Genomic DNA, 13,258 nt, shown 5'->3' on the forward strand with positions numbered 1-13,258 from the left:
TATTTATGTATAAAATGGCCACAAATTGAAGCTCAGAAGGTTTAGGATGGACTTTAGAAACTGTATTTTTATCAGAAACCAATGGCATTAGAACAGGTTGTCCAGAAAAGCTGCCGAGTTGCCATTCCTTCCTGTTTTCAAAATTCCACTCAGAAGGCCTCGGTTGACCTACTGCAGCAATAGCAGTAGTGCTGCTTCAAGGTCCATGAAATTTGAAGGTGTCTCTTCAAATGTCAGACTAGAGGATTTCTTAAGGTGAAAGATAAAGCTTCTGAATATGAACTGATGTGCTAACGGGATGAACAAATGAATAGAATGCAGCATTGTGTTGCTTTCATGGTTCTGCTCGACTTTCTTGGAGTCAGACTTGATGATTGCTGTGGGTCCCGTCCAACTCAGGATACTCTACAATTCTATGATCTCAGGGGCAAAAAATTGCTTATAAGCACAGAATAGCATGACCTTTCTACTCAGAATAATCAAAATACAGTTGCCCATGAAAATCCATGGTGAGTGGTTTAGTTGAACAACAGCGTTTATACAACTGTGTAGCTATTACAGCTCCATGGTTCAGTCCTCTCATCAATGAGGGGTACGCAGAGATGGAGATCTGGATGTACTACCTTCCAGTGTGTATGAACTTCAACAGCACTTTATTAGTAGACATGGAATACAAATACATAAGTATTTCAACCCAAGACAATCTTTACTGGAAAAAAGGTCTTTCCTTATCAATGAAAGGCTTGCTCTTAATACATATGAAGGAGTTTTTCCCCTTCAGTTTAGTTGAGCTAATTCTCAGTTTGCTAAGCTTTTACAGCCTACACTCCAAACTGATTATTTATGCAGAAATATCCAGTGACTAACTTGGATGTGCACAGAATTACATTCTTATGTTGCTGGTAATTCACATTGCCAATAGCACTGCTTCTATACTGCTATTTGACTATATGACTGCTACTTATGGTCTTGTTTTAGGTAGTGATGAACAAAACACTTTTTTTTTGTGTGTGCAAATGCAACACATGGTATTAACAGCAAAGCAAACAAGATAAAAGGGCCTAGACTAAGGCCAAGTACAAAATGTTACCTGAAGCTGTGTTAAGCTACAACTAAATTTTAAAAATGCAAACACAACAAAAAAAAAATCAGAAATGTGTTGAATGTTTCCACATAAGCAAAGAGAGACATTCAACGCATTCTCAACTGAAAACTTACCTTTTAAAATTAGGTTTCTGACATCCAGAGCAGCCAGGGAATGCTGACTCCACTCTCCGTGATGTCCCAACATACACTATTCTGGCATATTCATCATGGAACCCCAAAGCAGACTGGAGCCAGGATATTGGTATATGGGGTAAGGACTGAACTTCATAAGGGAGTTTTTGTTTTGTTTTTTAAATAAACACACACACACACAACCACAATATTATGCAGTTTTATAAGGTTTTCTTTAGTCTTTACTTTATATCCTGGGGATATAAAATAAAGAAATTAGAAATCTTATAAAACCATGCAATATTGTTGAAAAGGGGTGGTGGTGGAGGGAGAAAACTTACCTTACCCTTAATAGGCCTGCTCCATTCTGCAGCGGGGTTCTGTGGTATGTGTGACATCACCAGTCTACCGTTTTCTAGTGATGTCACACGGAGAGGGAGTTGATGATCTGCAGCTGCTTTGGACATCAGATACCTAAAGAAAAGAGATTAATAACTTTTTCAATTCAGAGATGGAATGATATTGAATACTATTATTAACCAACTTACGGGCCGACTACTAGAATTTCAGACACTTTAGTGGAAGCTTTGACTAAATAAGAATGAATGATGAGATCACTTGTGCTATACAAACTCATCTATAATTGAATGCGCTTTCATTTTGGAAAAGCTTGGAGTTACTTTCTATAGTTGAAGTTCCTGCAAGTCAATAACTTGTATTTACCCTAGGCAACGTTATTCTGAATTTTTTATCTACCATCTGCTAACCTCTGATTTTATTAGAGGTCTGGGATGGAGTCAGGAAGAATGACTGGTAGTAAATCATAAAACAAACTCACTCATGACATCTCTTTATTGATCATCTTTTTGAGCATTTACCTGTAACTAATTAAAAGACTGGTGAACACTTTATGTCAACCCTCGAACTTTTGTCGCTTTTTTTTTTTTCGTAAGATTTCTGCTTGCACTTTCATGATGTGAATCCAGCCAAATCAAGCTATATCCTGAAATGGTATCCTAAACTCTTATTAATAATTGCAAACAAATGGACTGGTAAAAACAAACAAACAAAACCACCACCCCACCACAAAAACAAACAAAACAAAGCAAAACAAAACAAAAAAGCCCACAACAACACAAGAGCACAAAAATAAGTTTCTTGCTATAGGATGTGTCTTTATCTCATGATTTAGCTCATTACTGTGAAATGACTCTCCAGACATTCAGCCATGTCCTAATTTTCTTTGGGCAAAATTACAACATGATGATCAGTGCATTGATTATCTCCCACATTTAAAACTGTAAAACACAAAAATGCAGGATAAAGTTTATCATCAGCATATTCAAAGAATCATAGACTGGCTTGGGTTGGAAGGGACCTTAAAGACCACCTAGTTCCAACCCAGCTGCCATTGGCAGAGACGCCATCCAATAGATCAGATTGGCCAAAGCTCCATCTAGCCTTGGGCCTTAAACAGCTCCAAGGGATGGAGCATCCACAACATCTCTGGGCAACCTGTTCCAGTGCCTCACCATCCCTATAGTGAAGAATTTCCTCCTAATGTCTAATCTAAATCTATCCTTTTATTTAGTTATCTTTATATTTAGTTTAAGACCATTCCTCCTTGTCCAATCATTATCTACCTGAGTAAAGAGTCCTTCTCCATCTTTTCTATAAGACCTCTTTAAGTATTTACCTTACTATCTTTGCCAAACTAACTCAGAAGACAAATTATATACCACTGAACTGTCACATTTTGCTGTTAATTATAAGAAATTCAAGATACTAATTAATTTATACTTCTGTGACTCATGAAGAAACTGGATGCATGCAGTATCTTAAGCTGTTTAAAAAAGCTGATGTTCCTTTTAACTAATTAAGTATCTCATCTGACTTTCATATAGCTGAATTTTTCATCTTTCTTAACTCTGTATATATATATATATATTTTACTATCCTTCAACTGAACACCTTAAAATCAACTGTTTTATTTCAACTATGTGTACTGACAGGAATGCCTTGCATGCTTTTTCAAAATAATATACTAACTGACCAAAATCCAAAGCACTATGGAATGTCCTGAATACACAGCAGTATCTCTATGATGAAAACATTCCATATTAAATGTATGAATTCATATCTTTGATGCAGAACTCACACCTTCACATCTGGAATTTTAAAAGATAAATGATAGAAGTGGCTTAGGTGAAGCATCTTAGCATACATTTATTGGAGGACTAGCCTAGAAACTAGGAAAGGCATGAAAAATGATGGGATGTTAAGAGAAAACAGCTGTGAAAAAATACACCTAATACAGGGAGCAACAGAGGTACTGGAGAAGCTATGAAAAACACAAGACTGAGACAAAAATACAGAAAGCTAATGAAATAAGCATAAGCCAGGAATTGCAGAGAAGTAATTGCTGCGGGAAATCTTTCAAAATTTGAAGCCTATAATTGGCTATATTCCTTCATGGCAAGCAAATAATTAGCTGCTTGAATTTCCAAAAACTCCACATGCTCATTTTCATCTCAGGACTATAAGAAATAGCACAAACATAAATGTGAATTTCAAAAACTTATTTCAGACTCCAAATTCAATGTTTTGGAGCTATAGCAGTGTTTTTAAAGACGCAGACAAGCCAGGAAGAAGCAATAACAGACTATTCGAAAGTCAGTAAAGTACAAATCAAGTTTTTAGGACAAAGAATGGAAAAAGAGTATGTTAGATATTTTGCAGAAGAAGATGCATAGTGATACAGAACCTGAGATGAAATTAAAATATTATGTTTCAGCTGCAAGACTACAACTAGATCTATTATGTTATTCCATTAACGATTTAGGATAAGGATCCCCTCGTCTAAAGTTTAAATCAAAAGCATACACAGATTTCTCAGACAGTATAATTATCTGTTTGCATGTATATTAGTATAAATATAAAACTTTGCAAACAAGTATAACAGAGAACTCCTTACATCCCAAATTGTCAAGCTCAGTGCATATTTCACTGAGGAGGGAGCAGAAGAATTGGGAGAAGGAAGTCCACCTCATGCTAACAAGTGAAGAAAATTTAACCCAGTACCAACAAATTTTCCACTGAACCCAAATGAGAAGACACTATATATTTTTTTCCACTTTACAATTTGTAAAGTTGGTGTATGAATCACAGAAATATTAGTAAAAGCCCTAATCTATTTTTGGTGGTTGCATATGTTTCCACCAAGCATTCTTAGGAATTGTTGTTCATTCTTATTCAAACACAGTTCCCCTACCAAACATTTTCAAACAGATGGCAATATTGCCCATTTCTTTCCTAAATACATTTCTAAAATTCTTCCTCTGTGTATTTAGTAAATTAGCCATTTTGCATTATTTCTGCTATGTATCTTTTTTTTTTTTTTAATTTTTTTTTTTTTTAATTAATGTGTGGCAGTGAAAAAGTCAGTCTCTTCTCTTATTTTGGATACTTCCATTTCCTATGAACACATTGAACAACAACAATAAAAAGACACTGTTCCATCATACTGTCCTGGCTCAATGTGGCTCAAATGGCTTTGAACAGTCTTGTGGATCCCACAAATGAATTTATGTCAGAAGTCCTAAATACTTCTGACCTGAACTGCTAGTTCCCCCCTTCTTTTGAACTCTGAATCTTCAGGTGCACTCCTAAATAAAGATTTCTGCAGCTTATGAATTTAAGCTTGTATGAATTTAAGCTTGCAGAAAGCCTTAGTTTGTCTTCAGCACTTCTGTTATTCATCTACTTAAAAGATATATCCACCCCTAAAGATAGACAAAGATGTTTACCTGGGTTAGGAAACACAACCACCTAATTTAAACCTTCAGAAACAACATTAGAAAACAGCAAAATCCAAAACCTTTACAAAGGAGGTTTTTATCTTTCTTATTACTACGTCAAGAACACTAGAGTGTTACACACCTTTGCAAAACAGCAAAATTTTCAATCCTTTTCCTACAAACCCTGGCTAGTTGTCAACTTGGCTATCTCCTTTGACTAGCTAACTCTCCTTCCCCTCACCTTTGTCTGACTTTTCCTGTAGGGAGAGTCTGGCTTCCTACTCTGGAACATATTGCCCTTTATCATTTTAACCTTGTGTACTTAACTTCAGGAATCCTGGGCTCCAGTCTCTCTTCTCCCTCCGCAGACATCTATGCAGTTACGAATCAGACTTGCATGCAATGATTCAAATCCAATGGCACTACCAACAAATTATTGCATTTCAATAAACAAACAATCTTTGAATGTTTATGCTCTCTTTAGACGATCTAAGCTCTAACATAGACATAGGACAGTGTCTAGAGTTAACTGATCTTGTCGCAACCCAGTTGACTTTACAACAAACATGCTTACTATAAAGTCAGGTTAAGAAATAACACCTGCCTCTGCAGGCTTCTCTAAGCCCCAAATTTACTATCTGATACAAGCATCTGCAATCCTGTCACAGTTTCATACTACACAATGGCAAGAAGAGATTAAAAAATACTCAAGTTCAGCTGTACTATACAACAGTTAAATACATACAACTGACTTACAGAATAGCTTAATTAACAGTTTCATGCAAAAATGGCTTCAGATGACTAAAGAAGGTGATTATCTGAATAGCAGTAAAGAAATTTCTATTTACTCTGCAACTCTCCCTCATTTTACCTGACACAGCAGAAAACAGCAAAAAAAAAAAAAGTATTAAAAATTTCAGATTGTTAGTTGTTATCCTGCATACTGATATATATACACAAAAGGTGTTACTTTGCATTTCTTAATTAATTTACTAGTTAGAGCAAATGTCAAAGAGTTCCCATTCAAATGAACTGTCATGCTTATATATATATATACATTCTCAGCAAACGTGATGTAAAAATGGAGTAAAATTTCAAGAGAGTGATTTTTAGCCAACACTGTATTTCAGATTCTCAGTTGTCTACTGACTAGTGATGACTTTCGCTGCATCTTACCTATGATGGTATTAGCAACAAAACAGACAATTCTTATTAAAATCTAATTTTTCTTGTTGTAAGTTTTCTTTTCATATTCATTCCTTTTTTACTATTGCTTTAAAATGAAAGGACATCACTTTTCAAATGTGACATAGAAACACAGCAAAACATACTTTTTAAAAATATGTACACTATACGAGTGTACACACACACAAATACACAAAAATGAGTAACACTTTTTTTAATTAAAAAAAAAAGAAGTTCCTCACTTAAAACAAGTTCCTTACTTCCTGACTCTTCAGATATGCTAATTTGTAAAGGTGTCATTTGTTAACTGCCATTTTTTACTTGGCTTCTTTTTGGGTCCTATTAGCCTATCTCAGAATTTAGATCTTAGATTTCCTTTAAGGATATAAAATTTTCTACATAGCAAAATAAAATCAAGAACTTTAACCTTCAGATTATACTGACAATTTTAAGGCAGTCCATCAGGGGCTGGCCTACTGTAATTCCATAATTAAAAAACATAGTGCTCCATAATGACAAATACAGCGACATCAGAGAACAGTTTACAAGATAGAAATCTAAGATACTATTCTGACAATACCCAGCACTCAAAGCAATAGATGGCAGATCCAAATTACAGTTATATTTCAGCAGTACACAAGGCTGCTGAATAGTCAGGTACTACTTGAGTGCTGGCACCTTTCTGACTCACTTCCACACTGTATGCTGCATTTGACCTTCTGATGAAAACTTCAAGATATTCTCTGAGAATCATGAATAATGAGGGGGGAAAAATGAAATTTAGCACTGTGTACTTTCCTGTAAAGACAGACTAAAATAAAGACTAATATCTTCAGTAGTCACAAACAAATCTTTAAAACTACAATAACATATCACATAATTTCAGAAAATGGTGATAGATTCTTTGCCCAGACTACACGAGGTGCCTTGTGGAAAGGTTCCATTCCTTTCAAAGGTACAAAAGAGACTTCACCTAAGGAGGTGTCACCTCCTGAAGTCTCCTTTCAAGTCACAGTATGCCAACTTCCCTTTGGTTTTTCTTCTACAGCTCCTCACACAATGTTTGTGCCAGGACACATGCTTTAGGACATGCACCAAAGCCAGAAGCCATTCTATATTAGACATTCTTGATGGAGCTACCCACCATCATTTTACAAGATGGTACACAGGGATTAGATTTCCTCCACTTGATGCAAATCCATCAATTCCCTTTTATGTGTGTCCAGCTTTCTTTTTCCCATCTAAATACTCAAACAAATAACAAATCTGCCCAATATATTATTTTCTCTCCATCGTGAAATTCATAAGGTAGTGAGGAGAGGAATTATTTAGTAGCTGAACAGATAGAGAATTTTAGAGCACCTCTGTCTTAGATTGTAATATCCCTAACAACTTCAGCTGCCACAAAAGAGCACTTCTCATGACAAAAGCAGTCCCACTTTCTTTTGTTCGAGATGCTCACTCTTGTCCTTACAGCAACCCTTCAATCTGTGGCAGAAGACAAGCAGAGAGGTATCTGTGCAAACGCACTATTAAGTTGCCCTAGGAAAATGATCTGGGTTAAAACCACCTCATCAGCTGTGGAAAAGAATGTTTGGTTTATTGCAGACTCAATTCACCATGCAGCTGAACAAAGAATTTTGCTACCCTCTCTTATTGAGTGGCAGAGAAAACAGAAGCTGATGGAGTGATGGAGAATAGGAACTATTTTTTGGCAGCAGTTTTCGCTTATGTCAGTTGAAAGCATGTGTGAAAATGAAGCTTCACATCTGAACTGTGGCTAGAGTTCAAGAGGAAAGCAGTCTGGAAAGAAGTAATACTAAGACTGAATTTCTGTTCAGCATTAAAGAATTGAGGTCAAATTTCATTTTTTTTCTCTAGACAGTTACTGCAAACCGGCACTAATGAAAATCTTATCATTGTTACAAAAAACTCAACAGTAATGAAGCAGAAGTGTAATGGATAACTTCTATTCATAGCTAATTCAAATGGTATTGCAGATGTACAAAAGAGTAATGAAAATTCTTTCAAATAGGTTTATTATTTCACTGTTGTGGGAGGAATTGGTAGTAATGCCTACATTTAAAATTATCCATGTCTTTCCTTTACATAACCCTGTTTTAATTTGCTTTTAACTTGCCAAACAAAACTTATTTGAGCTAAGTATCTCTCGTGTCATTTGCTGGCTCCAGATGATGTTCTGAAAAGTGTCAGACATGAGTCCAACTATCTACAAAAATGCCAGCAAACAGTATGTTTACTCATGTTAAAGAAGTCTTATAGTTCAGCTTTTTCATTATAGACTTCAGTACTTCAAAAATTTGGAAAAGGAATTCCTTTTATATAGTCTAGAATTATTTCCTTGGAAACAAAGGACAGTTAGGACAAAGAAAAAGCTTGTACATTAAAGTCTTAATGTAAATTAGAAAAGCTATAGTTTTAATACGCATTAGTATTTACCATAAGCTTTAAAGATTTCTGTGAGAGTTTAACTCAGTAACACGTGTTAACAAATACTATAACTGGTATTACCAAGAGAGCTAGTCATGAAGAAGAAAGATTCACCATTAAAAAAAAAAAAAAAGCCATCAAGACAGATACCATGAAGTAGTAAGAACACCACCATTTCCACCATCTTCAGTTCCAAACAAGAAAAGGCCATGAACAGCCTTAAAATTATCATAATTTATCATATTAAAATGAGCTTTCACATTAGGTCATATTTGCAATGTCCAATCAGTATGTTTCACTTAATATGCAAGGCACTACAGAAAACTGAAAGAAATTGAGAATGCTTCTGGAACTGCCACTGCCATTTGTGTCAGAGCTGACAGACAGAAGTCTGCCTCTCTTCTAAAGTTATCTAACTTAATTATGCATGGCATTACTGGCATCAAAAATGCAACTCTAATAACTTCCCTTGCAAAGTGAAACCACATTCTGTCTAGCCAAGTTTGCTAACTTAACAACTTTTTATTTGTATTTTTTAGAAGTATGCAATTTTTAAAACATTTCCAATGTTTTAAATCAATACTTCACTGTTTATTTATGATCATTTCTTCAGCAATTAGTCTTTATTCTTTATGTTGTATTTCTATATCACAAGTGTTTCAAGACACAGAATTATGATCAGATAGAGCTATACAAGCACAAAGAAAGATTGTCCTTACCTCATAACTTCTGACCACTGATTGAGTTGTATCTCAACTCCCCCGTACTTGAGAGTTTGTCTGGTTTTTAAGATGGTGTGATTAGAACTAAACATAGTATTCCTGCTGAAGTCATGCAACTTATTTACATAATGACATTATCAGATTTCAGTTCAAAGAGCAATTATGACATATTTAGCATTTGTCTACCCTTGAACAAGCTTTGGTATGGTTTTACTAGTACTAAAAGTCTCACCTATACTAGGATTATTGATATGCTGATGTGTACTCTAATTTTTGGCTTTTTCTTCTATTGTTGACATAGCCTTTCTGATAACCTCTTGACAATCTTATCTTAGAACCAATCTGCAATTTAGCAACTACAAAATAACTTCAAGTGAAGTCTGTCTTTCTTTGGATGTTGTGACAGCTATAATGTTAAGTGTCTGCACTGAAATTTGTCTTTCAGTGCCTCTCCTGCACCATGTCTCTCTCCTGTATTTAAAAAATTATAAAGAAAGGATGTTTCTGCATGAGACTAAGGATATTCACATAAATTATCATCCTAATTTCTAAGGTATAGAAAAAGCAACTTTTTTGTCTACTACTACTCATAGGAAAGACACAGATTTGCCTGCCAAAGGTTTAATAAAGAAAACTGCAGTGAAAAAGTCATTACTAACAAGAGTTGGCTGTACGGGGCCATTTAAATGAGCACAATTTACTCATTTAAAGCCAGCCCGCACCCTGAGGAGAATCAGTGCCTCCTAACGAAACCCCAAACACAATGGATTCTCTTTCTAATGGTTATTCTTTTAAGTTTTTCAGCTGCATAGACTCTCAGGGTACTTCAGGGAAAATTTATATCTCAATATTGTATCTAAAGCCAGATAGCATGCATTCCTGTACAACCTACTTGAATACAAAACATAAGCAAAGACAGTTTTAGTAACTTATTTGCAAAATAAAAGTTAGAAATCCTGAAAATCATCTTGACAGTCAGGGCACAAGAAGATCTGACCAGTCCTGCATCGACAGATAAGAGAACTCTGCCCAGTAAGCCTGTTGGCAAGTTTGTTCTCAAGGAACATGTTTAACAGAAATGAACTGCTCCTTCTAAGGTATTACCACTACTCACATTTTATTCTGGCAGTGAAAAGTGTAAACAAATAGTTACTGAATTTACTTATCAAAAGAACGTTGTGAACAGTGTACTACATACAGAAGAAATGAAGATTATGGTCTCCAACCTTACGATGTTTCATGCAATCACTGAAAAGGCATAAAATCTTCAATTGACAGGCCTCAGCAAATAACTGGCATAGTTTTATACTCATACAAGAGAAAACTTTTTATGTCACATACCGATTTCTTTTTAATGTCCTCCAGATCTTTGAGTTCATTCTCAATCTTTGTGATTAATTCCCTGAGTTCATCAAGATTAGTGCAAATAAGCTAAAAAACAAATGAACATAAACACTTGGTAATGTGGGACTTGGAAAATGCACAATGAAGTCAAATAAAATCTAAAAGCACATGCTATTACTTGGTGCCAACCATGTGATTTTTATTTCCTTATATTATTTAATGTAAAAAAAAAAAAAAAAAAAAAGGACCTCTTCAAATCAAATTACTAAGAAAGTAATTCACTTCAGATATAAATTGCATCTCTGCATATGAGCTTCCATTCCAAAATGTAGGTATTTTCTCAAAACTGCAGTGAATGACACAAATTACCAAATTTATCTCAAGCGTAGCAATGAGTCAGAACAGGCTTGAGTACCAAACAATAACTTGGTGAGTTAATATGTGCTAGCTTTGGACTATGCTGTGATTATAATATTATTACACTTGTTACAACTTTGACATGAACAGAACCTTGTATGTTTATATGAAGTATTCCAGAAAGAAAACCTATATATGCCTATCAAAACTCTTTTGTTTTAGCAAAGGTACTATATCTAATGCATTGGAATTTCTTCTTGCTCCTGTTCTTAGCAAACAGCTTTTTACATTTTTCCTTTCACAATATGGATGTCATTTCCTTGAGTAAATTTTTAAAGAAACACAAATGACCTTTAAGTTTTGGCTTACTGTCACTTAGGGCAATTACAGACTTACTAACCTGGAAATGATTAAGCTATTAGATTCGTTCAGGCCACTGCATCTAAAGACTTTTCCACCCTTAGGTGGAAATGTTTTCATTACTATTGAAAACATGTTGAAGTAACTTTAAAAAAAAAAATAATCAAATCCAAGTAGGGAAAAAAAAAAAAAAAAACACAAAAAGCCCACAAATACACTATTATAATAAAATTGCTAATATCTTTTTATGCCAAATCAGTAATTCACAACAATACATCTTTACTTCAGTTGCACATAATGTTCTAGATTTGGAGTAAATTCATATAAAAAACACTAAGTTGTTTCATTATTACAACACAGAACAGACAATTTCAGCAAAACACATTTCAGAAGCCTCTAATATCATACATACAACTATTTTCATCATATTTGTGTACATTTAAGAGCACTTTAGGGAAATGGAGCAGCTCCAACTAAAAATTTACAGTGTTCATATTTAGAAGTTCAAACTAGAGAATGAATAAGGAAATTTTCACTGTGTTGCTGTAGACAAAATGTGTAAAAATTAACTTCCAGACAGTTTCTCTCTTGATCCAGAAAAATATTATTGCTATGGGCAACTCTATGAGGTTCAATACTGCATGTCTGTTTTGCATGTAAATAAGTTCCAAGTACATAAATGTAAAAGAGAAGCCAAGTAATTGTTTTTTCTTCTCCCATCTGGCCTGCAAGCAAACTTATAATACAGCATTATTATACAAAAATGTGCAAGTTTGTCACATCAAGCCCTTGACATAACTCAAAAAAGCCATAGGTAGAGATTTCCCTTTACAGAACTACATACATTTCCCTTTACAGAACTTTACATACTCCATATGTAACTGACAATTCAGTTTTTGAATTGTATCGTTGCATTTTATTTTCTCATACCAAATGTGTTTAATTCAATGATCAAAGACAAAGCAAGAACTATGAACCAAAGAAAGATACTATCTGTTCAGCCCTGTACTTCATTTGCTAGAAGTGTATGAACTTCTCTCTAAAAGTTCATTTGTAGTAAGGCAGGAGTTTTTTAAGAAGGATGACCAGTATCATGTTAGTTGAATGCTTTCCTGGAAATACCAATTTTATCTTTACCATACAGCTTCCACATGTCATCGGACAATTCATGTTGCCAAACTTGTCACAGGTCCTAGTCCTGTTTCTCCTTTTCAGAACAGTCACTTGAGACATAAGAATCCGATTTGCAAAATTGTCAGTGTGTATCAGTCCAAATTACATCAACATAAAAAATAAAACAAAACAAAACAAAACAAAAAAAACCTAAAATATATAAAAATTAGTTGTCTTGGGGCTGGTAGTGACACGGAAGAGTAATCAAATCTATGTCTCAGTTTGGCATCAGAACAGATGTACTTCAAGGCTAATATCTGTGTATCACTTATCCACTGATAAAACAATGAAGGTAGCACCAGTTCAGCTTACAGGATTTATTGTCAAAATGAGTTTAGTGTCTGAAACACTCCAACACTGTACTGAAAACCACTACAAAAGCATTAAAGAAGAAATCTGTATTTGTTTATGAAAAGAAGAATTTGAGATAAGATATTAAAGATATACACTGGTTGGGAAGGAGCTTTTTCTGAAAATTCTATCGTTTGGGCAACATTTTTTACATAATGAAACCAGCATGTTGAAGTAAAGATGAGAATAACAGTGCTTTAAGAGTGGACTGTATTCTGTATGGAAAACAGAAGGGGATTGAAACTACAAAGATAAGTAGTTCGAGAATTTCTCAAATTTTAGTTAGCTGGCCTAAAAAAT

At 34.6% G+C, this 13,258-nt stretch overlaps 1 protein-coding gene across 4 annotated transcripts in view; it reads right to left on the bottom strand.

Annotated features, from left to right (window-relative positions):
• Positions 1-13,258, bottom strand: part of BRD10 (bromodomain containing 10) — a 59,822-nt gene that overhangs the window by 17,144 nt on the left and 29,420 nt on the right. For 3 of the 4 annotated variants that reach the window (XM_082783865.1, XM_082783863.1, XM_082783866.1), the window contains exon 5: positions 10,715-10,804. The exons of the other annotated variant lie outside the window; for it this stretch is intronic. In XM_082783865.1, the coding sequence (XP_082639991.1) occupies positions 10,715-10,804 (90 nt within the window). The remainder of the gene's footprint in view (positions 1-10,714; positions 10,805-13,258) is intronic. 4 annotated transcript variants of the gene reach the window in all.

This window comes from Aythya marila (genome assembly GCF_965140915.1).
Source record: "Aythya marila genome assembly, chromosome: Z".
Lineage (NCBI taxonomy): Eukaryota > Metazoa > Chordata > Aves > Anseriformes > Anatidae > Aythya > Aythya marila.